The 27030-nt window shown below is 44.5% G+C and overlaps 1 protein-coding gene across 1 annotated transcript in view; it reads right to left on the reverse strand.

The window, feature by feature from the left end:
- The window catches only part of SORCS3 (sortilin related VPS10 domain containing receptor 3), a 650187-nt gene that overhangs the window by 452300 nt on the left and 170857 nt on the right, over positions 1 to 27030 (reverse strand). The window contains exon 2 of the mRNA XM_005698449.3: positions 564 to 631. Coding sequence (XP_005698506.3) covers positions 564 to 631 — 68 coding nt within the window. The remainder of the gene's footprint in view (positions 1 to 563; positions 632 to 27030) is intronic.

A 27030-nucleotide genomic window follows, 5' to 3' on the forward strand; every position in this document is an offset into this window, starting at 1 on the left:
TAATATACAATATTAATATATTTGTTTTTACTCCAATGTAGTTATAAAATATATTTTTAATATTATTTTATGAAAGAAGGAGTCCAGGAAGGCTAGGGACCACAAAAGTCATCACACAGATCCAATTCTCATGTGTGTTTATGCCCAGAAGCACAGGCTTCTCAAGAGTCACAGCAAAGGACAATGAGAAACAGTCCTTAGGCCGAGACTCACGCCAAGGCTAGCATCCTTCCTATATCAGGCTCCCTTATCCACAGTCTCCTCTTGCATCAGACATGCTCTGATCTATCTTTCATTCATGTTTGTCGAGCCAAAGGAGACACAGCATGAATGCAGAAGCAACCACAACGCCAAGGAGAATGTGCGACAGGCCCCAAGCAAGATCAGCAGAGAGCTAAGGAATTCACAGATGGAGGCCATCATTGCCACCGGGGCATTAAAGAGGGCATCCAGGAGGAGGAGCATCTTCTGCTCCTTTCAAAACATGCTCTCCAGCAGCTCCGTTGGTGTTTCTCACGTGAGCCCAGCCAGAGAAGCTAGTGAAGGACCTCTAAGCCACTTACCTCCAAAGTGAGCTCTCTGTCACGCTCCCCAGGTTGAAGTCATACAGCTTCGTCAGGATAAGTATAACCTGAGAGAGGGATGCGGAGAAGGGCACAGGAGAGGAATGAGAAGGGGAAAAAAAAAAAGAGGAAGTCAACTTTAGTTTGTGCAACAATATTCACTGCATCTCAAATCACCCAGAGGAGAACTTAGAATTTATCCGTTGAGTTGAGGGGTATTATAGGATCAAGCATGGGGGAAAAATTATTAACTTAATGCTACCTCATAACTGGTAGCATTTATTTTAATCCTGACAGTGCTTTGCACTTGAAATAAAACGTGGCAACAGGAATTAACTGGATATCTACAGTTGTTTCCCCACATCTGTCCTCCTTCAAGGTCAGGCACAGGCTGGCTAGCTCTGTTCACTCAGATGGCCACCCAGAGATCAGAGGATGAGCTTGCCTTTGATCTAGAGATGACTCTGACTTACAGACGTGGACCTAGAAGGGTAAGAAAGAACTGGGCCTGATTCTGTCTGTCTACAGACGGGTTCAAAGAGATTTCATGTTCCCACCCCACCGCTAGCACCTCACAACCATAAAATCTCGAACAACAGGCAAGCCCGGCCGCCAACGCTCTCTGATGCCATCTGTCTTTCTCTGTGTCCCATCCAGGCAGACATTAGGACCACTCTCCTGACTCCAGTTAAAAGAAACCCAGAAGAAAACTGCACACAACAAACAGCTGGACAGCCCGTAATAGGGTCAGCAGTTTTCTGAAATGAACTTTTATTGGCCAGACTACTCCCAGTCCCTTTAAATGTTTACAGCTGAGGACTTGGATCTCAGCCATTTCCCTGCTGCCCCCTCATGTGCCTGGACGGTGGCTAAGGCACAATCCCATATCTACAAGGATGCAAAGTGCATGCACCTGAATCTATTTTAATCAAAACACAGGTGCCTAATATACAGTGCCTGCCTGCACACGTGATAATCCAGTTACACATAATTGTGTTTATCTAAATTTAATGCACAACTCATTTCACTTTTCTCAACTCCTTCCCATTCCACAATTTAACTTCCTCCAGTTCATTTGCACAGCAGCCATTAAACTCTTTCCAAGATAATGAATTTCTGCTACCAAGATGGGACTCTTGCATGCTAGGTATCCATTTAAGATTAAAGAAAAATAATCAGCCATTATATTGAACATTTTTATGGCATTTAACCAACTACAAGACACTCATTTTGAGATTTATTCTCATCCAGCACCCCATGGGGTCGGTCAGCACCATTTCCATCTCTTTTATGTAAACTAAGAAAAAATTAGAGGCAAGGATATGTCCCATTTATGAGTCAGAGAGAGTCCCTGAAAAACCTAACTTGGAAACTTCAACTTCTCTGCAAGGTTATGACTGGAGGGTTCTTTAGGTCTCTTCTCAGATTTTGTCCTGTGATGAGGAGTCGTAGGTTGGAAAGAAACAGCCAAGCCAAGAAGAACATCAAAGATGCAACTATTTTAAGAACAGTAGAATCTACCAAACCACCTGACCTATTGGTACCAAAAACGCAAGTTTGTGTGGCCGACACACAATGGGGCCAAAAATACCAAATAACCTGAGTTTGGAGCAGAGAAAGGTTTACTGCAGGGCCCTGCAAGGAGACAGGTGGCTTATGCCCTAAAAACTCTGAACTCGCCGAAAGCTTTCAGCAAAACCTAGCTTTTCTAGCAAAGGTGAAGGAGGGGTGTGGTTAGCTGCGGCAGACTTTCTGGTGTTGGATCCTTTGTTCTTGAGGTCAGGTCACGGTCAGGTAACGATGTTCCTGTAAATCTCTACCAAATGAAAGTTATTCTCTGTTCTGACAAGAAACGGCACAGCTTTTGCCCTCTGAGGTCCGGGTCCTGGCTAAGAGGCAGACCTCAGTTAGCAACTCCCTCAGGGCCAGGTCCCCAGACCCTGCCCAGCTTTCATTGCTGAGGGAGCCAGGCACCCATAACCCAACTGATCCTCTGGCTCCTCAGGCAACCCCAATGGTGGGGGCAGGTCCTGTAGACTGCATCCAATGTGGACAGCGGCTGCCATTATGTTACAAAGGTGGAGACGGGGGAGCGGGTTCATGGTCACCTCAAGGCCTGGGATGAGGCCAATGGGTGTCCCCAGCAAGGGCTCTGGAGCCCTGCAAGACACAGCTCCAAGGCTGTTCCCTAGGACCGCCCCCGCCCCCCCCAGCTTCCCTGCTGACTGGCAACCAGGAGCACTGGCAGGCTTTAAGGGAGAAGGCTGGATCCAACTCTTACCTCACTCTCCACCTGAGGACCACCATTCCACCGACAGTTGGCTGAATGACCCACTAAAGGTCGCTCATTGCCAACTGGCCACTTGTGGGCGGGGCCCACTGTGGTGCTAACCAATGGCTGAGCAGAACCACCAAGAGTCGCTCATTGACAGATGCTTGCTCAGGGGAGGGGCCAACTGTGGTGCTGACCAATGGCTAAGCGGGACCTCTAACTGCCACTCTAACCTCCCACAGGTCTTCTGGTAATTAGATAACTAACCGTTGCCTGGTAATGTGTCTTGAGGTAATGGCACGCAGCAGCAGCCTTGTGCTAAGGGCTGCACACGCCCCCACTCTATTACACTATTCAGTTCAGTTCAGTTCAGTTCAGTCGCTCAGTCATGTCCGACTCTTTGCGACCCCATGAATCGCAGCACTCCAGGCCTCCCTGTCCATCACCAACTCCCGGAGTTCACTCAGACTCACGTCCATTGAGTCAGTGATGCCATCCAGCCATCTCATCCTCTGTCGTCCCCTTCTCCTCCTGTCCCCAATCCCTCCCAGCATCAGAGTCTTTTCCAATGAGTCAACTCTTCTCATGAGGTGGCCAAAGTACTGGAGTTTCAGCTTTAGCCTCATTCCTTCCAAAGAAATCCCAGAGCTGATCTCCTTCAGAATGGATTAGTTGGATCTCCTTGCAGTCCAAGGGACTCTCAAGAGTCTTCTCCAACAAGCAAGGAGCATGTATCCTATGCAAAGTATTGCACTCCATGCCTTTCCCATTTGCTTCCTCATCTGTTAAATTCAGGGGCTAATGGAGACAGGATTTGTCCAAACCTTCTCCAACCAAATGCCTAGCAATGTGCCAAGAATTCCTATTTGTTAAATTAATTCAAATGCATACACACCAGATTTCTCTTCATTTTACTGCTTTCATTGATGAAATCATTCTTTCACAGTCACTAGGTAAAACATTGTGGAGAAGGCAATGGCGCCCCACTCCAGTAATCTTGCCTGGAAAATCCCATGGATGGAGGAGCCTGGTGGGCTGCGAAGAGTCCATGGGGTTGTGAAGAGTCGGACACGACCAAGCGACTTCCCTTTCACTTTTCACTTTCATGCATTGGAAAAGGAAAAGGCAACCCACTCCAGTGTTCTTACCTGGAGAGTCCCAGGGATGGGGGAGCCTGGTGGGCTGCTGTCTATGGGGTCGCACAGAGTCGGACACGACTGAAGTGACTTAGCAGGTAAAACATGAGTGCTACGTGTAGACCATCCCAAATTCTGGAGAAACCCAAAACTATGTTCTTCTAGAAACAGGTCAGAACCCCTTTAGTGTCTGCTGGAGCAAATCAGACTACATCAGTGTCTTCCGATATCAGGCTTTCTGGGGCACCAAGCAATTTCCAAAAAGTGCAAAGCCCATAAGGGGAGAAAAGAGATGTTGAGGGTAACAGTCCTACTACTTAATAGAGGGTCTAACAAACAACTGAGAACCCTTCTAAGAACCCAGAGCTGTTCTCATTCTATCAGCATTTTTACCCAGTGCTTAGACCACTCTCCTTCCCTCCCACCATCTTCTCAGTCTTTATTATGTTTCTTACATACCTAATTTCTTTTTGGTGTCTGCTTCTAGGAGAATCCAAATAAATACATCCTTCCACAACTCCATGAATTTAATTTCTGCCTTCATAATAGATAGTTTCAATTTTGCTCTTAATACACATACTTTTTTGGTTAGAAGCCTTTACTGGATCCTCTGCCTAAGGCTGAAATCCGGATTCCTTACCTGGTATGTAAGGCACCCTACAGTCTGACTCACATACCGTCTCCAGGCACTTTTCCATGGATCGCAAGAAACTGCCCTCTGCTTTAACAATCCAAGTCCCCAAGGTGCTGCAGATAAGGAAACCCTTTCTCACATCTCTGCTTTCCTTCTTTCCTGCTGTCTTGTTGTGTCATTGCCTGTGAACAGTCCTTTCATTCCTGCCTGAACGTGCCTACCTTTGTTCAAGAAACAGCTCAGGATCCATCTTCCTCAAGTAGCCTGAAGTCCTATTACATTCAAAATTGCATTACATAATTTGCCACAGAGTTAAACACTATCTAGATAGTTTCTGGATGTCACAGAATCTGCCTTCCCAGCTCGATTCTGAACACCGTGAGGTGGGTTTCACGTTTTCTATTCTGTCTCCCAAGAGACAGGCTCAGTACATCAAAGGTACCCAAAGATCATTATTTTTGAGTCAGTGAAAGATAATGGTGTCTTAGCTGTAAAGCATAGTCTTCAGAAGGGGATGGTGTCAATCCAGTCTATTATCCCTGTTTTACAGATGAGGAAACAGACAAAGAGAGACAAAGTGACTCAAGTTAAAGTTCCAACAGTGTGTGGCCTTGGTCAAGGGCCCAGGGCACTGTTCCTCCCACATTATGAGCAAAGTTGGAGCCTAACTGTCACTGGGGAACCTGCTAAATGAAGATTCCCTGCAAGTCTGACTTGGTGAGTCTTGGGGAGGACCCAGAAATCTTCCTGTGGCTATTAGAGGACCAAGCTTTGAGAAAGACTCCATCACACCATGATTCCTCTCCCAGGTTCGGGCTGCAGTGACACTGCCTTCCAGTGTGGTGGGTTCCTGATCTAGAAAAGCAGTCTACCTTTAAATTGAGCTGAATTTTACAAAGAAAACAGGCCATAGGAGATGCATGAAGATGATGCTTCCCAAAAAAATCGCCCAGGCATTCCTCCAGAGGAAAGGTCCAAACACAGAGAATTAGGACCGGAAGCTTCCTTTTCCCTGGAGCCAGCAAAGAAGGACAAGAATAAAGTTATGAAGAGATGATAATGTAACCTTTAGCCCAACATATTCTGTGCCTAGCAAAGAAAACCAAGATTGAAAAAAAGCCCACCAAATCCTTGCTTCTCTCACCAATCAAAGCCTTCCAAAGGCTCTGAGAAGGGAATCACCAGGGAAGAAAACTGAAAGCAGATGCAGAAAACCCACTAACAAGCCCCAGGCTACCTGGGAGAGGACTCAGATCAGAAAGAAGTGAGTGTGACCAAATAATCACCAGTGGATAGATGAAGAAGGATGGAGGAGCTAGCCTGGGGTCCACAGCAAAGCTTGACATGACTCCTCTCCAGCAGATGTCCCCAGATGAGAGGTGCCAGTCCAATTCAAAGAAGAAAAAGCAGGGACCAAAGATTAACTGAACCATTGCTATGTGCTAAATACTACACTGGGTGCTTCTCAATTCTCACAACAAACTGTTGAGACTGAGAAGACATAATATAGTTAGCACTCCATTTTACAGATGAGGAAAGTGAGGCCTAAGAGTTAAGCAGTCTGCTCCCCAATGTGCACAACTAGCAAGGGCCCAAGCCAGCATTCCCACCCAGGGCTATGAGACTCTGCCACCCACGCTTGTTCTGCTCTAATACGATGCATCCTCCATTTAGCAAATGTTTATGTGACGTTTTTGTGTGCAAGGCAATGAGCAGGCAAACTGAGCAGAGAAAAACACATTCCTGCCCTCAAAGAGTTTATCACTCAATCATGAATTCCACAAATATTTACTGAGCTCCTCTTATGTGAATCAGACACCTGCTGAACTCAGGGAATCAGAGAAAGAGCCAGAGCTCAAGGCCCACAGATGAAAGTAACTTTTGTTTTCTTTGTTTTTGGAGAAAGAAATAGGAAACAGAGATGTGTAATGAAATGACAAGACAAATTGTTGAGAGACCCAGGTTTGCCAAATATGCTTTGTCAAGGGAGGGGACATATGTATACCTGTGGCTGATTCATGTTGAGGTTTGACAGAAAACAACAAAACTCTGTAAAGCAATTATCCTTTAATTAAAAAAATAAATTAAAAAAATTTCCTTTGTGACCAACAGGCTATAATCCTAGGGGGATTTTAGACAGATGGGAAATTAAAATAAATTGGAATTATTCATGAGTAAATAGCACCTCTCTCTTAATATAAGCTACACACAGGCACACACAGAGTAGCAAAGCCACCTAAATAAAAGCTCCTGTGTACAGGCGCATACAACCTTAAATTAGCATCAGACATAATCTCTGGAAGAACATTTGCTCACACATCTCTTATAGTTTTTATCAAATTGGATTAATGTGACATCTCCATATGTCTCATCTGTTAGATTGTGACCTCTTTGAGGTCACAAGTCAGGTCTCATTCAATTTTGCATCCCCAATGCCTCGCACAACACCTGACACATGGCAGGTGCTATACAAGGTCCGGCGAATGAATTATAAATGAATGACAATAACAGGAGGGGTGAGAAGATAAATGGATCTGAGAGGTACAGATAATGTGCTATAAGAGTTGAAAGGAGGAGGAAGCAATTAAATATAAAAAATGTGGTCAACAAAGTCTTTATGAGGGAAAGATTATATGAGCCAAAACTCGAAGTATCAAGAATTTGGATATAGAGAAATGAAGCTCACTCCCTGGCTTGTCTGGCCTCTTTATTTCCCCCTCCCTCTCTTTCTTTCCTTCGTGTTTTAATTGGACAGCAGTAGATAGAAAAAAAGCAGGGTGGAAAGGTGCCACTTTCACCCTGCTTGGTGGAAAAGACAGAATGAAGGTGGAGCTAAATGGGCCATTAGAGGCAAGAGCAGTCATGCGTTGAGTGCAATGTCATGGGGGCACCAGCCACTTGGAGACACAGTCAAGCTGCACAAAGGTGTGAAAGAAGGCACAAAGGACGATAGAGTCATGCATGAGGGACAGAGGAAGTCCAACCTACCACCAACTACAGGTTGATAAAGTTTGATAAAAATGAAGAGGGTGTTTACATAGAGGGACTATACTGTAACAAGAGACTTACTATGCATAAACGCATAACATATATAATAATATATAATGTATATTAGATGACTAAAGTATAACAAGGGACTTAGCGTGTATGTGTGTGTGTATACACACACACATATATTATATATACACATATACATATATATATGTGTGTGTTGCTGTTGTTTAGTCACTAAGTCATGCCTGATTCTTTGTGACACCGTGGACTGTGGCCCACCAGGCTCCCCTGTCCATGGAATTCCCCAGGCAAGAATACTGGAGTGGGTTGCCATTTCCTTCTCCAGCGGAGCTTCCCAATCCAGGGACTGAACCCACATTTTCTGCACTGGCACGTGGCTTCTTTACCACTGAGCCACCAGGGAAGCCTGTGAGCAAAAACAAGTGCATGTGTGCTAAGTAGCTTCCGTCGCGTCCGACTCTTTGTGACCCTGTGAACCGCAGCCTGCCAGGCTCCTCTGCCCACAGGAATCTCCAAGCAAGAATACTGAGACTCATATAATTAGTTGGCCGTAAGGAACATGGCTTGCCTCTGACAAAATCAGAGGTGCTGCCCTTGCTGACCATCCAATCTCCTTGTCTCTAGGAATCTGATGACTTCTACTGCCCCCAGATGCTCAGACCAGCCCTCAGCCAACTACTTGGTCTTTAGACACACATAGTGCCAGTAACTAATGTCTTTATTCGTCACATGCCCCCTCCCTTTCATTCTTCTATTCTTGCCTATGCCAAACACAACATAAGATTCTTGGTGATAAAGTGATCAGAAGAGAGATGGCTCCTCCTTTAGTAAGACTGCATATTTCATGAAGACAGAACCCACTGGGTCCAGCCGTCTGCCTCCTGGATGGGGCTCTCCTGGCAGCATGGAAAGAGCACTTGCCACTAGAGGGCTGCACTCAAAACCCAATCTCACCATATGCTACCGGGCAAGCCTGAGCAACTTATTTACGTTTTCAGAATCTGTTCCAATTTCCTAAAATGGGGATAATGATTCTCCTTCCCCTGCCAACCTCACAGGGTTTTTGAATCAAATCAAATAAGGAAAGTTGACCTGCTTTAGAAGCTGTACTATGCAAATATGAGTTATTAGTATGATAATTATTCTTCAGGAGGCAAGGCTTCCAAGTTATCCTTATTGATGGGGGGAAGGAGGATTCAGATACTAGAGTTGCTAAGCTCCCTCTGAAAAATACCCACACGTTCTAGACCCTAGTTGTGATACAGGACGCTACAAATCAGACGTGATGTGTTCTCTGGGCTCCTCTACTCAGCTTCAGCTTCAGAAGGAAGGCAGGAAGCCCTGGGGGAGTGCTGTCCTCTGAAAGGATAATGCATAATCTCCCATAAATCACTGGGAGGCTCTGGCCCGTGAGCACATTCAGTGAAGTGAGGACCTTTAATGCCTGTAAAATTTTACTCTGAAGGAAAATTACTTTAGTTCATTAAACCTTCCTGAAGCCCTGATGTCTTTAAATCCATCAGGTTCTATGCATGCCCCCTGAAGTTCCCCCTCATGTCTCACCACCTCATTCCTGCCCCTACCTGATAGTTCTTTGTTTCCAGCCAATTAAAATAGGGACCATGGCCTTTACTGAAAGTGACTAACAGTGGTAATGTAGTAAGGATGCTAAAACATACCCCTCAGGGACTGTACACAAGAGTACATTTTTTCAATTTCAGCAGAGTCTAAATCCTGGAGTCCTCATCCCAACTCACGAGGCACTCCCCCCAGGGAACAGAAATTGAGCATTTGTAGCCCACAGCTGATGCTGGGAAAGATTGAGGGCAGGAGGCAAAGAGGGTGACAAAGGATGAGATGGTTGAATGGCATCATTGACTCAATGCACATGAGTTTGAACACACTCTGGGAGACAATGAAGGACAGGGAAGCCTGGTGTGCTGCAGTCCATGGGGTGACAAAGGGTCAGACACAACTTAGTGACTGAACAAGTCCACAGCCCAACTGATCCCCAATCTAACAATGTCTGGGCACCAACTTGATATCCCAAACTGTGCTAGGTATGTGCCAAGTTCAGAATAACATAAATGGTGCTCCCACCACGAGTTTACAATCTAGCTGAGGACAAGAAATGGTACAAGAAATACTAACTTTATTACCTTGTTCCAGTGCATGAAATTTCACAGAACTGCTACGCCCTTCCCTATGTTTTAAAGGGCAGATTGTCAACTCTGTGGTTTAAGAAAGAACCTCAGCATGACTCCTTATCCCACCCTCATCCCACATACAGCAAACAAACACAAAATCTTCTGAAATGTACGATAGCCCACTGAATTATCCAATTTCTGATTCTCATAATTTTTTCATTCACCCACTAAGCAAATATGTATGGAATGTTTCCCACTGGCCAAGGGCTATGGGTTCAGCAGTGAAGAAAACAAACCAGCTTCTCTGCCCTCAGAAAGCTTACATTCTGGCAAGGAAGATAAACAAACAGGTAGGTAAGTAACATAGTAGTCAGATGATGGTGAGTGTTATGGGGTGGGGGTGGGGAGGGGCAGGCGGATAAACAAAAGGAGAAGAGTAAGTCCTAACATGCAGGGTAGTCCCGGGCTATGCAGCTGCAGCAGAAAAAAAGGAGCCCAGGAAAACTGTGAAAAACTGACACTCGAGCAAAATCCTGAATGAGGTGAGGGATGAAGCCATGTAAGACATAACAAATGCAAAGATGCTGAGGCCGTTCGTATTCAATCAACATCATGAGGACCAATGAGGATGCAGCTGAGAGACAAGAGAGAGCAGAAGGAGATGAAGTCCCGGAGATTTGGGGCGGCTTAGATCTTGCTGGGACTGGTGAAGGACTGTGAAGATCCTGGCTCTTCCTGAGTGAGACGAGAAGCTGCTGCTGCTGCTGCTAAGTTGCTTCAGTTGTGTCCGACTCTGTGCGACCCCGTAGACGGCAGCCCACTAGGCTCCTCTGTCTCTGGGATTCTCCAGGCAAGAATATCGGAGTGGGTTGCCATTTCTACTGGTGGATTATAACAGAGGACTTCAGTGTTCACAGGGTGACTCCGGTTGCTGTGTTAAGAAAGGCAGAGTGGGGAAAAATGCAAATTTGGATTGTGTTGTAACCATTCAGTGAAAATGGTCCAAACAAGCGTGGACAGGAAAAGAAACATGGTCTGAACATACTTTGAAGGTAAAGCCAGGAAGATTTGGTGAAAATTTGGATATGGGGTGTGAATAAAAGAGAAGAGTCCAAAATGACCTTCAGATTTGGGACTAAGTAACTGGAAGCGTAGAGGTGCCATTTTATGAGATGAAGACTATAGCAGGAGGAGGTTGGGAGGAAAGTTGAGACGTATAGTTTTGGACATTAAGTTTGAGATGCCTAAGAGAATTTAAGTGAATGAGTCAAATAGCTGGATTAATGAGTCTGGAGTTCAGGGCAGAGAGTCCAGGCTAAAAATATCAATATGGGAGTTGTCAGTGATTCAGTTCAGTTCAGTTCAGTTGCTCAGTCGTGTCCAACTCTTTGCGACCCCATGGACTGCAGCACGCCAGGCCTCCCAGTACATCAACAACTCCCGGAGTTTACTCGAACTCACGTCCATCGAGTCGGTGATGCCATCCAACCATCTCATCCTCTGTTTTCCCCTTCTCCTCCCACCTTCAATCTTTCCCAGCATCAGGGTCTTTTCCAGTGAGTCAGTTCTTCACATCAGGTGGCCAAAGTATTGGAGTTTCAGCTTCAGCATCAGTCCTTCCAATGAATATTCAGGACTGATCTCCTTCAGAATGGACTGGTTGGATCTCCTTGCAGTCCAAGGGACTCTCAAGAGTCTTCTCCAACACCACATTTCAAAAGCATCAATTCTTCAGCACTCAGCCTTCTTCACAGTCCAACTCTCACATCCATACATGACCACAGGAAAAACCATAGCCTTGACTAGATGGACCTTAGTCAGCAATATGCTGTCTAGGTTGGTCATAACTAGGCTGTCAGTGATTAGATGGTATTTAAAGACATGAGACTAGGTTAGATTGCCAGGACATGGAGTTTGAATAGAGAGATGAAGATTGAAAGTTGGGGCATTACAGTATTGAGAGATCAGGGAAATGAAGAAGGGAAACCAGTATGTGCTTAAACCTTTTGAAACTGTCACAGTGAATATCTGTGTCCTGTACGAAAATTCACCAAATGGTACTTACTACAGAAGAATCTCTCAATAAGTAGATGGAACAAGAAGGCCTTCTGTTGAGGCCAGTAAGCCTTTCTTTCCAAAATGCCCCCATCTGCTCCATGGGTTCTTGTGTACAGTGGCTACTGTGGCAGAGAGAGAACCTTTGCCCACATTTGCCATGTGGTACCAGTGAACCAACAGGAAAAGAGAAGGCTACTTACAAACAGGGGATGGAGATGTACACTCACAGTAGCTAAAGGGGTGGACTATGCTGCTGTTTACTCTCGGCTCAGCCCACTTTCTTGCCTAATTATAGAAGGTAACAAGGACCCTGAGAACTGTATTTCTAAGACTCTCCTGTGGTGTGGCATCTGATTCTGTCAGTGGGGCTCGGGGTGCTTGTGAGGATGTGGACAAGGGAGAAGCTACTCCCTTCACACTTCTGTAGGCAACAGATCACCAGCAGCAACACGGGGTCCCAGTGACATGTGAGGCAGGTTCCTGGGCCCTCCTTGTGCAGCTCAGCACACCCACAGGAATCGCAGTGGGAGAGACCCTTGGCCTTCTGTACTGCTTTTCTTCCTCCCGAGCAAGGGGGTTAATAGTTTCTGCAAAGTTGAGAAAATGCATTTTCTCCTTCTTGTTCCTCCAGTCCTGCCTGTACACTTGCAATCAATTCCTGTATTTGATGACTTCTCTCTAGAAATACCTAGAGTCGGGGACCCTCACTGACACAGAATGGTCTGTGAGCTTGGAGGAAACTCAGGGGAGTGTGTGTTCTGGAAGCCATGCAAAGAATGGGTTTCAAGAAGGAAGGAGTGATCAGCCATGAGAAATGTTGCTGACACCTCATGTGCAAGGAAGATGAACCATTGGATTAGCTACTAGCTGACTTCAGGGGCCTTCAAAATAACTGGTTGACTTAAGTTCTCCCCCTTCTTACATCCTTACACCAGAATGACCTTTCTAAAGCAGAGGCTGAATTCCATTGCCTATACATTGTCAAACAATCTATAGTGGCTCCAGGCTGCCATTCAGATCAAATTCCCCAGCACAGCATAAAAGGTCTTTCTCAGCTTGGCCCCCATTGACATTGTAACCCCTCTCTAGAGCCACTTTCCCAAAACAACATCTAGCTTCTAGCCACATCAGAATACCCATGTTTCTCCCTGTTCCATGCTCCCACACTTTCACACAAGCTCTTTTCTATCTTCTGAAAGCTCTTCTCTCACTCTTCACCTGAGGATCTTTTTCTTCAAGGCCTAGCTCAAATACCATCAACACTCTGATGTCTTCCCTGTCCTGCAAGACAGAAAAGATCCCCCCTCCCATCCATGCTCCCTTGCCTTGTGGCACATACTTCCAACTATGCTACTCACAGTGGATTATAATTGTCTATTTGCATAGGTATCTCCACCATAAGGGTATGTGCTCCTTCAGGACAGACATCGTTTTTCTCATCATTGTACTACAAGATTATTATCACACTCTCCATTGCAATGCTGCCTATTAGCCAACAGAGATATGACGCATTCAGTGAATTCAAAGTGTTGCCACAGACATTCAAAGGAGGAGAAAATGGGTCTGGGCTGGGGTGATCAAGATGTCCTCGTAACGGATGAGAGGCATAAGTAAGGCCATAATAGATGGGCGGAAGTGGAAATTCCCAGATGTCTTCTTTCTGGAGTATCTCATGTAGTTTTTCAAAGGTATCTTTTTCCTGGATAAATTAGTCTGCCAAGTCTCCCCAAAAGGAAGAATTCAAAGTGACTGTGAAAGAACTTCAAGAAGGTCCAGAGGATAAAACAAAAGGAACACAAGGCCAAGGAGGGAAGATGGTGAAAGCAACCTTCCTATACGACTGCATGAAGTTGTTGGGTTTTTTTTTTTTAGATTTTTTTTTTTTGATGTGGACCATTTAAAAATCTTTATTGAATTTGTTACAATACTGCTTCTGTTTTATGTTTTGGTTTCTTTGGTCATGAGTCATAAGGGATCTTAATACCTGAACCAGGAATCAAAGACTCACCCCCTGCACTGGAAGACAAAGTCTTCACCATTGGACCACTGGGGATATCCTTATGACCATAATAAGTTTTAACGTGATTTTACTCTCTAGGGACTTCTAAAGATGACAAAGATATATACCTATGCCTGACTGGATGTAGATGAAAGAGAACAGTATGTCTACAGTCAGAAACATGACTAAGTAGAGTAATTCAGACAAGAGAAGAACAAACACAGAAAAAGTAGAGGTGGCAATGCTAATACATACTGCTAAGTGGCTTCAGTCGTGTCCCCATAGACGGCAGCCCACCAGGCTCCCCATCCCTGGGATTCTCCAGGTAAGAACACTGGAGTGGGGTGCCATTTCCTTCTCCAATGCATGGAAGTGAAAAGTGAAAGTGAGTCGCTCGGTCATGTCCAACTCAGCGACGCCATGGACTGCAGCCTACCAGGCTCCTCTGTTCCTGGGATTTTCCAGGCAAGAGTACTGGAGTGGGGTATATACTGAGCACCCACAAAATGCCAAGCGCTGTGCTTGGTGTTCTGTGTGCATTACACAGGTAATAAGCATAACCACAGTGAAGAGCAGATATCATCATCCACATAGTCCAGATGAAGAGACTGTCCAGGCCATGCTGCTGGAGAGAGGTAGGGGTCAACAGCCACACACAGGTTTGTCTATTCCTATATGATCCAAGAAAGAGATGCGAGATAGAGAAATTAATAGACATTAGTCACTGCTAATTAAAATGGGACCACTGTTAAGAAGGAACTTTGCAGCATGCGGCAGCTGAACAAGGCAAGCGGCAGATCAAGGAAGCAGAATGCAGTGCTGTTGAAACTAGGAGCTGGTGAAAAATGGCTGTTGAGTAGTGGGAGGTTGTCCTGGTTTTGTGTAACGAGCCATTAAAAATGAATTAAAAATCCATTCACTTTCATTTCCTAAGGGACACTGAAAAGGAAGGAGACAGCCATCTCTTAGAAATGATTTAGGTAGCATGCAGCCCAGTAAGGGGGTGGGGCCAAATGACCCCAGAATTCCCTGCCAATGTCCATATTCCATGATGAGAGATCACCAGAACCAGAGTTAATTAGCTCAAAGTGTACCATTAAGTAGGACTCTGAGCTCATACCTTCCTACATGTCCATCACTCCTTCCATCCAACCACCACCAGCACCACTCTCATGGGGAAGCCAAGGGCAGTAACAGGTCTAAACAGATGAAAACCGTGGCTCCAAACCCATTGGTGTGAAACTTCTAGAGATAATCATCAATACAGAGGAAAATATAAGCAATCTGTTACCTTGGTAATAGAGCAAATGCTCTGACCCAGATAGTCTTAGTGTAGAGTTCAGGCTCTGTCATTTATTCTCTGTGTGACCTAAGGCAAGTAGCTTGCCCTATGGAGTCTCAGTGTCCTTATCTGGAAAATGAAGCCAATATCACTCGCTTCACTGGATTGATGTGAGGGTTAGAATTATGTTCCAGGCACATGGTCAGGCCTCAGTACACATTAGGTTCATCTCTGAGCAAACCAGGTCATTTGACCACCCAAGTAGGAAAATGGCATGCCACAAGATGAAGCATGTCACTTCTTTAGTGCTGACAACTTGAAGCTCAGAAAATAAAGAGCAATTTCACCAGGCCTCTCACTGATGTAGAGATGAAAGCCTAGAGCACTCCCTGGGTGCTGGTGCTTACTTTGAGTGGACATACATTGACAGCCTCAGCATGGGAAGATCACAGGCTCATCAAGTCCATTTTGACTAGTGTGTGATCCTACCCACTTGTCACTTTTCATTTCAGGGTCTTTCTCTGCTTTTCTGGCCTTACAGGAATGCACACTCCCCTTCCTTCCACCACTCCTGTCAAGGGGCATCATTCCCTCTTAGAGCTCAGGAACTGAAAGAGCTCTCAGCCAAATCATTGTAGCTGCTAAACCAAAGGGGATTTACAAGGGATAAGCAAGTCCTCAGATTGGAAGTAGCTAATACCCCAAGAGACCCATAGTAGGGACTTGACTAGAATGTAAAATGCCTCAGGGCAACACAATGGTCTGTCCTATTTTTCACAATATCTTCAGCACCTGGGACAGTACCTGACGTGTCCCAGATTCTCCGTATAGAAGCGTGGAATGAAAGACCTACCATATAATCCCATAATCTGATATTTCTCTGCTCAACCTGACAAATTACTACACAGTTTCTCACGGTCAATGTGTACATGTGCAGTCGCTCAGTTGTGTCCAACACTTTGTGACCCCAGGGACTGTAGCCCCCCAGGCTCCTCTGTCCATGGGATTATCCAGGCAAGAACACTGGAGTGGGTTGCCATTTTCCTCCTTCAGGGGAACTTCCCAACCCAGAGATCAAACTTGCCTCTCCTGCGGCTTATGCATTGGCAGGCAGATTCTTTACCACGTGGGAAGCCCTCTTATGGGCAGTGTACCATACTAAATGCTGTGGAGGATGTAAGGATGAAGGACACAATGTTCCTGACACTTTCAGTGCAACCAGAGATACACATTTATGCAACCACCTTCAGAGAAAGTTGCAACCACTCTGACTTGCACCCACTTGTAAGTCATTTCACCTTTTGTTTCTTGGGAGTCTCACACTAAACCTGCAAGGTTGATACGTGATAGAAATGAGTGATTTCCTAACAGGGATGATGTAGAGGATTACCCTGTGTGAAAATGTTTACAAGAGTACTATTTGAACTGGCTTAATTTAGTAGGTGAAGAAGGCGATGAGCTTTTCAGGCTAAGGATAAGCATGGGAAATTTCAATTGGGCTGAAATTTCCTGTCATGTTCCAGGTTTGGGGTGGAATTGGTGGGGCAGGGTGTCTGCTGAGGGCTTCAGGTGTGTGGAGAAGGAGATGGAGACCAGGTTGGAGTCAAACAACAATTCTTTTAACTACTAGGTATGTAAGTTTCCAATTGGATGTAACAGATTATTACAAATAAAGTAGCTTAAAACAACATAAATGTATTATCTTACAACTTGGGAGATCAGAAGTCCAAAACGAGTTTCAATGACTAAAACCAAGGTGTTGGCAGGGCTGTATTCCTATATCCCTTCTGGAGGTTCTAAGGGAGAATCTGTTTCCTTGCCTTTTCCAGATTCCAGAGGTTATATGTGTTCCTTGGCTCCTGGTCCCCATCCATCTTCAAAGCCAGCAATGACTGATTGAGTCTCACATTGCATCACTCTAATTCTGACTCTTCTTCTTCCTTCTCCCCCACTGAAGGATCCTTCTGATTACATTAGACCCAACCAGATAACCCAGGATCTCACTTTATCTTTTACTCAACTGATTACAGCCTTATTTCCAACTACTGTCCTAACTCCCCTTTGCTATGTAATCCAAGGTCCCAGGGATTAAGATATGGATATCTTTTGGGAGGACACTATTCTGCCTAGTACATCAGGTTTTTAAGAGTTCCAACTCTTCTCAGGAAATAACACACAAATGTCTACGGTGCTTGAGCAGGTGAAAAAATCAGTTGGCCCCTGCATTTTGGAAATAAAACAGTCAGGAATATGAAGGGTGAATCAGTGAAGATGAAAAACAGGGAGTCAGGTAAGAAGGATATTACAATAGTCCCAATATAAGAGATAAGAGAATTGAACTAAGACAATGGTGATAGAAAAGGAAAGAGGGAAAGTAGTGGATGGGAGCCCTAGGAAAATTGTTGCTAAAAATTGCAAACAGAGCACAATAGGAAAGCATCGAGTCGAAGATACCTCTGACGTTTCCAAGAAGTTAATGTGCTTCATTTTAATTCAAAGGCTTGGGCTTGAAATCCAGCTCCAACACTTTCAGGAGGACCATCTAATATGTTTCCACGGCCTAACCCTCTCATGCCCCTGCTTGGTTGAATGGGTTTTTAGCTTATTTCCCTGCACCTATGCATTCTCTCTTTGTTGGAAACATGTTTATGACCAATTTGTTCCTTCTGCCTCACCTTTTTCTTGTTCATCTGCCTAGGGGACTGAAGACCATGTTTGTTAATTACTATCTGCTCAATGCTTGAACTTCTGAGAATCTTCTTCCCTCAATTAACATTTCCTGGCCTCACTCACATGGCTGGTTACCTCTTGAGCTGCTTTAGCAGACTGCTTGCCTGGATCTTACCCATGGGTTGTCAAGAGAATGGACCATGGCAATCAAATACCAAGACCTAACAGATGAAGCATTTATGAGGTGGGGAATGAGGAGGGGGTGCCGATTTTAATCCATTCAAGCTCCTGGACAAGCACTTGATCAAAACCCCAGGTTCTAAATCATACAGTAAAAGGACCATCCATTCAGGCAAGAGAATGCTCATAAATCCTAGACACTAGAGGTAAAAAATATTTAGGGTATAATCAGGGCCATGCCAGACCTAGAGAAGAATTGTTCTCCTCCAATCTCCTGTAGTGGCCAACATTCCTCTAGCAGCCAAACCAATATTCCCACTAGAAAGTTATCCGGATTGCCTAAAATAACACCAGCCTGGACTTCGTCTCCATATAACACCTTGGAAAGGAGCAGAACTTCCAACGGCTGATGGTGGGTGATTTAAGAGCCCTCTTGTGTGTAGCCTAGGACATAATAACAAAGAACACACAATTTATTTGTATTGATTCACCAGCACACATTTGATCATATCTCTTTGTCATTCTTTTGGCTAAGAATCCATGGCCACAGCCCTTAGAAATTTATCTTTCACAAAATATCTCTGTAAAAAATAAGTTCCTCACATATCTTAGCTACAGCAGAAGAGTCAGGTCAGAGAGGCTTGCCAAGGAAAAGGGGGAAAGGAGCCAGCAGCCTCCTTGTGTGCTGACCCTGTTCTAAACAATCTCCCTCCCACACACAAGGTGTGCTTGAAAATTAAAGCTTCAGTTCTGGGACAGGGACCGTCAGATCCAAAAGCAGAAATCAGTGCCAGATCAGATTACTGCTCTAGAAGAACAAGGAGCACAGAGGGACAGGGACCGTCAGATCCAAAAACAGGAATCAGTGCCAGATCAGATTACTGCTCTAGAAGAACAAGGAGCACAGAGGGACAGGGACCGTCAGATCCAAAAACAGGAATCAGTGCCAGATCAGATTACTGCTCTAGAAGAACAAGGAGCACAGAGGGACAGGGACCGTCAGATCCAAAAACAGGAATCAGTGCCAGATCAGATTACTGCTCTGGAAGAACAAGGAGCACAGAGGGACAGGGACCGTCAGATCCAAAAACAGGAATCAGTGCCAGATCAGATTACTGCTCTAGAAGAACAAGGAGCACAGAGGGACAGGGACCGTCAGATCCAAAAACAGGAATCAGTGCCAGATCAGATTACTGCTCTAGAAGAACAAGGAGCACAGAGGGACAGGGACCGTCAGATCCAAAAACAGGAATCAGTGCCAGATCAGATTACTGCTCTAGAAGAACAAGGAGCACAGAGGGACAGGGACCGTCAGATCCAAAAACAGGAATCAGTGCCAGATCAGATTACTGCTCTGGAAGAACAAGGAGCACAGAGGGACAGGGACCGTCAGATCCAAAAACAGGAATCAGTGCCAGATCAGATTACTGCTCTGGAAGAACAGGAGCACAGAGGGATGGGATGGACCTTGATGCAAAGAGAAGGAATGCAAAATAAGGGGCAGAAACGGGTCTGGACCCCTTGTGAGGCTCAGAGCCCAGATGCTCAGCACTACTTTCACGTAAGCTTGAATGAAGGTTATTCATCCAGATAATCTTGTGGTGGTGGTTTAGTTGCTTACTGGAGCGGGTTGCCATTGCCTTCTCCGTTAGTTGCTCAGTTCAGTTCAGTCACTCAGTCGTGTCCGACTCTTTGGGACCCCATGAATCGCAGCACGCCAGGCCTCCCTGTCCATCACCATCTCCCAGAGTTCACTCAGACTCACATCCATCGAGTCGGTGATGCCACCCAGCCATCTCATCCTTGGTCGTCCCCTTCTACTCCCGCCCCCAATCCCTCCCAGCATCAGAGTCTTTTCCAATGAGTCAACTCTTCACATGAGGTGGCCAAAGTACTGGAGCTTCAGCTTCAGTATCATTCCTTCCAAAGAAATCCCAGGGCTGATCTCCTTTAGAATGGACTGGTTGGATCTCCTTGTAGTCCAAGGAACTCTCAAGATTATTCTCCAACACCATAGTTGAAAAGCACCAATTCTTCAGTGCTCAGCTTTCTTTATGGTCCAACTCTACATCCATACATGACTACTGGAAAAACCATAGCTTTGACTAGACGGACATTTATTAGCAAAGAAATGTCTCTGCTTTTTAATATGCTGTCCAAGTTGGTCACAGCTTTTCTTCCAAGGAGTAAGTGCCTTTTAATTTCATGTCTGCAGTCACCATCTGCAGTGATTTCGGAGCCCAAGAAAATAAAGCTTCTCACTGTTTCCACTGTTTCCCCATCTATTTCCCATGAAGTGATGGGACCAGATGCCATGATCTTCGTTTTCTGAATGTTGAGCTCTAAGTCAACTTTTTCACTCTTCACTTTCATTTTCATCAAGAGGCTTTTTAGCTCCTCTTCACTTTCTGCCATAAGGGTGGTGTCATCTGCATATCTGAGGTTATTGATATTTCTCTCGGCAATCTTGATTCCAGCTGGTGTTTCTTCCAGTCCAGCGTTTCTCATGATGTAGTCTGTGTAGAAGTTAAATAAGCAGGGTAACAATATACAGCCTTGACGTACTCCTTTTCCTATTTGGAATCAGTCTGTTGTTCCATGTCCAGTTCTAACTGTTGCTTCCTGACCTGCATACAGATTTCTCAAGAGGCAGGTCAGGTGGTCTGGTATTCCCATCTCTTTCAGAATTTTCCACAGTTTATTGCGATCCACATAGTCAAAGGCTTTGGCATAGTCAATAAAGCAAAAATAGATGTTTTTCTGGAACTCTCTTGCTTTTTCCAGGATCCAGCAGATGTTGGCAATTTGATCTCTGGTTCCTCTGCCTTTTCTAAAACCAGCTTAAATATCAAGGAGTTCATGGTTCACATATTGCTGAAGCCTGGCTTGGAGAATTTTGAGCATTACTTTACTAGCATGTGAGATGAGTGCAACTGTGCAGTAGTTTAAGGACAGAAATGGTATGGACCTAACAGAAGCAGAAGATATTAAGAAGAGGTGGCAAGAATACACGGAAGAACTGTACAAAAAAGATCTTCACGACCCAGATAATCATGATGATGTGATCGCTCATGTAGAGCCAGACATCTTGGAATGTGAAGTCAAATGGGCCTTAGAAAGCATCACTAGGAACAAAGCTAGTGGAGGTGATGGAATTCCAGTGGAGCTATTTCAAATCCTGAAAGATGATGGTGTGCAAGTGCTGCACTCAATATGCCAGCACATTTGGGAAACTCAGCAGTGGCCACAGGACTGGAAAAGGTCAGTTTCCATTCCAATCCCAAAGAAAGGCAATGCCAAAGAATGCTCAAATTACCACACAGTTGCACTCATCTCACACGCTAGTTAGTTGCTCAGTCATGTCCAACTCTTTTACGACCTCCAGGCCCCTCTGTCCATGGGATTGCCCAGGGCAAAATACTGGAGTGGGTTGCCATTTTCTTCTCGAGGGGATCTTCCTGGCCCAGGGATCAAACCCCAGTCTCCTGCAATGCAGCTGGATTCTTTACCAACTGAGCCACCAGGGAAGCCCCTGCTTTGGGAGATTATTCCTTCCAAATAATGTTGTACTGAGCATCTACTATGTGCCTGGTTCTGCTCCACAAGCTGGAAAAGGTTACACACAGTTGTTTGTTTGTTTTTTCCTCCAGGGACTCTCAATCTAGTGGAAGGGGGAAAAAAGGCAAGTAAGAATTTTATTTTATGTGATTTCTAGTGTACTACCTATTGCACTAACTCAAAAAATTCTGTGACTCATAATTTCATGGTGCAGTGGCTCTTCTTACTCCAGAATACAACAGAAAATCCTGAGAAAAATAAAGAGAAATGGCATGCATTTTAACAAGGTTGAGCAACCTGGGTGGACACAAGGATCTTTAAACTTGATGTGGAATATGTTGAATGGATATCTAGAAGTAAGCCATTTGCTATAGATGGCTTTATCTCATGGTAGGATTTCTTCTTCAGCCTATTCAGCTGCCCTCAGCATTAATAACACTGACTGCTGCTGCTGCTAAGTAGCATCAGTCATGTCCGACTCTGTGACCCCATAGACAGCAGCCCACCAGGCTCCTCTGTCCCTGGGTAGCCCCCAAAGAAACAGAAATCCTTTCTGCGGTCTCCAACAACATGCATGTGTCCTTCTCTCCCTGCCAGCACCCTCTTCAGTTCAGTTCAGTCACTCAGTCGTGTCCGACTCTTTGGGACCCCATGAGTTGCAGCACGTCAGGCCTCCCTGTCCATCACCAACTCCCAGAGTTCACTCAAACCCACATCCATCGAGTCGGTGATGCCATCCAGCCATCTCATCCTCGGTCGTCTCCTTCTACTCCTGCCCCCAATCCCTCCCAGCATCAGGGTCTTTTCCAATGAGTCAACTCTTCGCATGAGGTGGTCAAAGTACTGGAGTTTCAGCTTTAGCATCATTCCTTCCAATGAACACCCAGGACTGATCTCCTTTAGGATGGACTGGTTGGATCTCCTTGCAGTCCAAGGGACTCTCAAGAGTTTTCTCCAACACCACAGTTCAAAAGCATCAATTCTTCAGCACTCAGCTTTCTTCACAGTCCAACTCTCACATCCATACATGACCACTGGAAAAACCACAGCCTTGACTAGACAGACCTTTGTTGGCAAAGTAATGTCTCTGCTATATAATATGCTATCTAGGTTGGTCGTAACTTTTCTTCCAAGCACCCCCTTACTACCCTCAAGTGTCAGCTCCAATCTCACCCCCAGCAGAGAGCCATCCCTCCTTACCCCAGTTCCCACTCATCTCTCCATCAATGGTCAACGTATTTCCCAGGATCTCCCATCCTACCTGTTTATCTTACAATTTGACCTTGACACTCCTATTGACATAGAGGGAGTTCATGTCCCTCCCTTGAAAGTGGACCTATCTTTGTTATTACCTTAACCAACAGAGTAGAGGGGAAGTGGTGCTAAGTGACCTCCAAGGCTAGCTTGTGCACTCAGGATGGTCGCTCTCAAGGTCCCAATGCCATGTGTGAGGATGCCCAAACTGGTCCACAGTGGGAAACACCACACACAGGGGCCACAGTGTTTCAGCCCACAGCCCAGCTGAGAACCCAGTGGGGAGCAGGCATCGGCCAACAGCTCTGAGGGGGCACATCTTCAGAGCCTGAAACCCCCACTTTTGGGTCAGCCTCAGTTCTGGCTCCTTCCAGTGGAGGTTTCAGACAAGGTTTACCTAGTGCCCTGTCGAAACCCTTGACCCACAGAATCATGAACATAGTATGTTCATGAACATGTTTTCCTTTTGCACTACTAAATTTTGGGGTGGTTTGTCATGCAGAAAAAGTACCTGGTACACATCCATAAACCACGTGCACCATTTAAGGCTTCCAGTCATTGTGCATGTGGAATCACTTTTCTGATGACTTAAGTTATGTAGATCTAATTTCCATAGATAGAATATAAACTCCTTGAGAGAACAGATTAAGACCCTATCAGCCAACTTCCAATGGGTACACTAAATACCACCTGCCCTAAAACATGTTCATCAAGAACCACTCAGACTTGCCCCCTCCTTTGGGAATGCCACATCTCAAAGAGGGCATGATCACCCATTCTGTCGTCCAGGCCAAAAGTCCAGGAATGCTGCTATATTCTTCTGCACACCACACGCAAACCCACTCCGTTACTGTTCCCCTGCTATTTGTGTCTCACTCTTCCGTGTGTGGCTACCAGTCCTTCCCAAGTTCCAATTCTCATCCTCCCTCATGAGCTCTGTTTTGTCTGCCTCCTTACTGGGATCCCTGTCTCTAGTTGCACAAGTCCTTCTTCCACAAGGTGCCAGGCTGCCTTCTCAACAAGCAAGTAAGACCATGTCATTTCTACAAATCCTCAGTGACCCCCTACTGCCTACAGGGTAGAATCTAAAGTGACCGGCATGGCACAAAGGCCTTCTCAACCTTGCCCAGCCTAGGCCTCTATCCTCATTTTCTGTCACTAGCTCTTTACTTTGGCTTCTACTTTCTGTATAACTCTGAACCACAGAATGGAGAACACTATTTCTGCAACTTTTTCCGTTAGTTCCCCCAAATAATATATAACCAGGGCATTCTGGCTTAATTTATCTCTCTCTCTCTCTCTCTGTTTCTCTCTCTGTCTCTCTCTCAATCATCTGTCATAATCTTATCTAGACTCTAGACCTGTGCTTTCCAATTAGCACTATAGGCATTAGCTACACAGCAATCACTTAAATTTTATTTTTTTTGTATAATTATAATTTATTACTTTCTATTATAATAAACTAATATAACATCATTGACTTTTCAGTGTCTTTCATCTTTCATAAACTCCCTCATCCTTCTTCCCTCCATAGGAAAAGATTTTTCAGTTACTTTCATTTTCAGTCTCTATGTCCCTTCTCTTCCCTCAACTGTTTATCTATTCTTTTTTTTTTTTCTCCTCTACCTTTTATTTTTTTTTAATTTTTTAAATTTTAAAATCTTTAATTCTTACATGCGTTCCCAAACATGAACCCCCCTCCCTCCTCCCTCCCCACAACATCTCTCTGGGTCATCCCCATGCACCAGCCCCAAGCAAGCTGCACCCTACGTCAGACATGGACTGGCAATTCAATTCTTCCATGACAGTATACATGTTAGAATTCCCATTCTCCCAAATCATCCCACCCTCTCCCTCTCCCTCTGAGTCCAAAAGTCCGTTACACACATCTGTGTCTTTTTTCCTGTCTTGCATACAGGGTCGTCATTGCCATCTTCCTAAATTCCATATATATGTGTTAGTATACTGTATTGGTGTTTTTCTTTCTGGCTTACTTCACTCTGTATAATTGGCTCCAGTTTCATCCATCTCATCAGAACTGATTCAAATGAATTCTTTTTAACGGCTGAGTAATACTCCATTGTGTATATGTACCACAGCTTTCTTATCCATTCATCTGCTGATGGACATCTAGGTTGTTTCCATGTCCTGGCTATTATAAACAGTGCTGCGATGAACATTGAGGTACATGTGTCTCTTTCAATTCTGGTTTCCTCAGTGTGTATGCCCAGCAGTGGGATTGCTGGGTCATAAGGTAGTTCTATTTGCAATTTTTTAAGGAATCTCCACACTGTTCTCCATAGTGGCTGTACTAGTTTGCATTCCCACCAACAGTGTAGGAGGGTTCCCTTTTCTCCACACCCTCTCCAGCATTTATTGCTTGCAGATTTTTGGATCGCAGCCATTCTGACTGGTGTGAAGTGGTACCTCACTGTGGTTTTGATTTGCATTTCTCTAATAATGAGTGATGAACTATTACTAATTCAGTTCTTCAGTCACACTAGTCACATTTCAAACACTCAACAGTCACACGTGCCCAGTGGCTACCATACTGCAAATAGTCGATTACAGAATATCTCTATCATTGCACAAAGCTCTGTTGAATAGTGCTGCTCTAGAGATTCTCAGCTAAGAGTTGTTCTTCAACTATACTCTGTTCTCACTTGCCCCCCACTTTTTTTCTCATCCAAATTACTGGTATAATAGATAGCCAGATTCTCTATGGGCTTCCCTGGTGGCTCAGAGGTAAAGAACCCACTTTCCAGTGCAGGAGATGTGGGTTTGATCTTTGGGTCTGGAAAAGCCCCTGGAGAAAAGAATGGCAACCCACTCCAGTATTCTTGCCTGGAAAATCCCAAAGCAGAGGAGCCTGGACAGCTACAGTTCATGGGGTTGCAAAGGAGTCAGATATGACTTGGCGACTAAGCAACAATAAGATTCTCTATGCTGCCCAGAATCCATGCTCTCTCCTCATGGGAACAATATCACTTTGGGGAAGCAAGTCTCCCCATGATAAGACATGTGGTTCAGATGGTATGGACCATGCACTGACCCATCCTAAGTTTAAGGAGTAGGCTCTGTTTGGCTCTATTTCACTCCTATGGCACAGTGGTTGGCTTAGGGGGAAAAAATATGTTACCTAACTCGAACAAAATGAAATGAAATTCAGCTTGAGTCTTGCTGGGACTTCTGGTAGGGAGGACCATCCTCTTTCAGGAAACACCCTAACAACCCCACTTCTTTTGATAACATTGAATAAAGAAATGAGTTCCAGAATAACTACAACCATTTTGCTGTCTTGAAGGGAGCTTCTGAAGTTGCTGAAGGAAGACAAAATAAAATCAGCCAACAATGCACAACCCAGTAGAAATACTAAGGGAACCTAATTCCTTGATAATATCATCTGAGCTGCTGGATCAAGCCTGACCTGAAGCTATTGACCTCTAACCTTTTATGTTATATCAGTCAATAAATCTTCCTTTTGTTTCAGCACACATATTTCATTAACTATCATACTTGAAATACTACTCTCATATTTTAAGCCTCAAATCAAAGTTTTCTTTTGCATAAAGCCTACCATGACTCTTTCAGCAGACTCTGCTACTCATTCTTTTATGTCCCTCAATGCATCCCAACATTACATCAATGTTTCACTGAATTGTATTACTGATATTTTATTTTCTTTCTATATTATGAAATATGGGAGAGTAAGTTTTGAGCCTTTTAATCAGTATTATAAATAAATAAACTAAAATAACTAACTAAACCCTAACATAACCCTACCTGATACATAATAGATGCTTAAAATATCTGTTAACAAATAGTAGTCAACTGAAAAATTTCAATTAATAATAATGATAGAAATAGAAGTCAATATTCACATCCATTTTCACCATTTCAAATTCACCATTTCATCCATTTTCAAAACCCTATGAAATGTGACCACCCCTATTGTCATTTTTTTTCAGGGATGAACCAGAGTCTTTTTTAAAAGTATTCATTGAATTTGTTACAATGCAGCTTCTGTTTTATGTTTTGGTTCTTTGGCCATGAGGCATGTGGTATTTTGGCTCCATGACCAAGGACTGAATGCATACCCCCTGCATTGGAAGGTGATGTCTCAACCACTGGACTGCCAGGGAAGTCCTGAACCAGAGTCTTTAAAAGATTAAATAACTAAGTAAAGTCCCACAATATATAAACGGTAGTGCTTGGGATATTCTTTCCTCTGAAAAATCTAGCCCTGTTCCCTCCCAATGTTT

This window comes from Capra hircus, chromosome 26, assembly GCF_001704415.2.
Source record: "Capra hircus breed San Clemente chromosome 26, ASM170441v1, whole genome shotgun sequence".
Lineage (NCBI taxonomy): Eukaryota > Metazoa > Chordata > Mammalia > Artiodactyla > Bovidae > Capra > Capra hircus.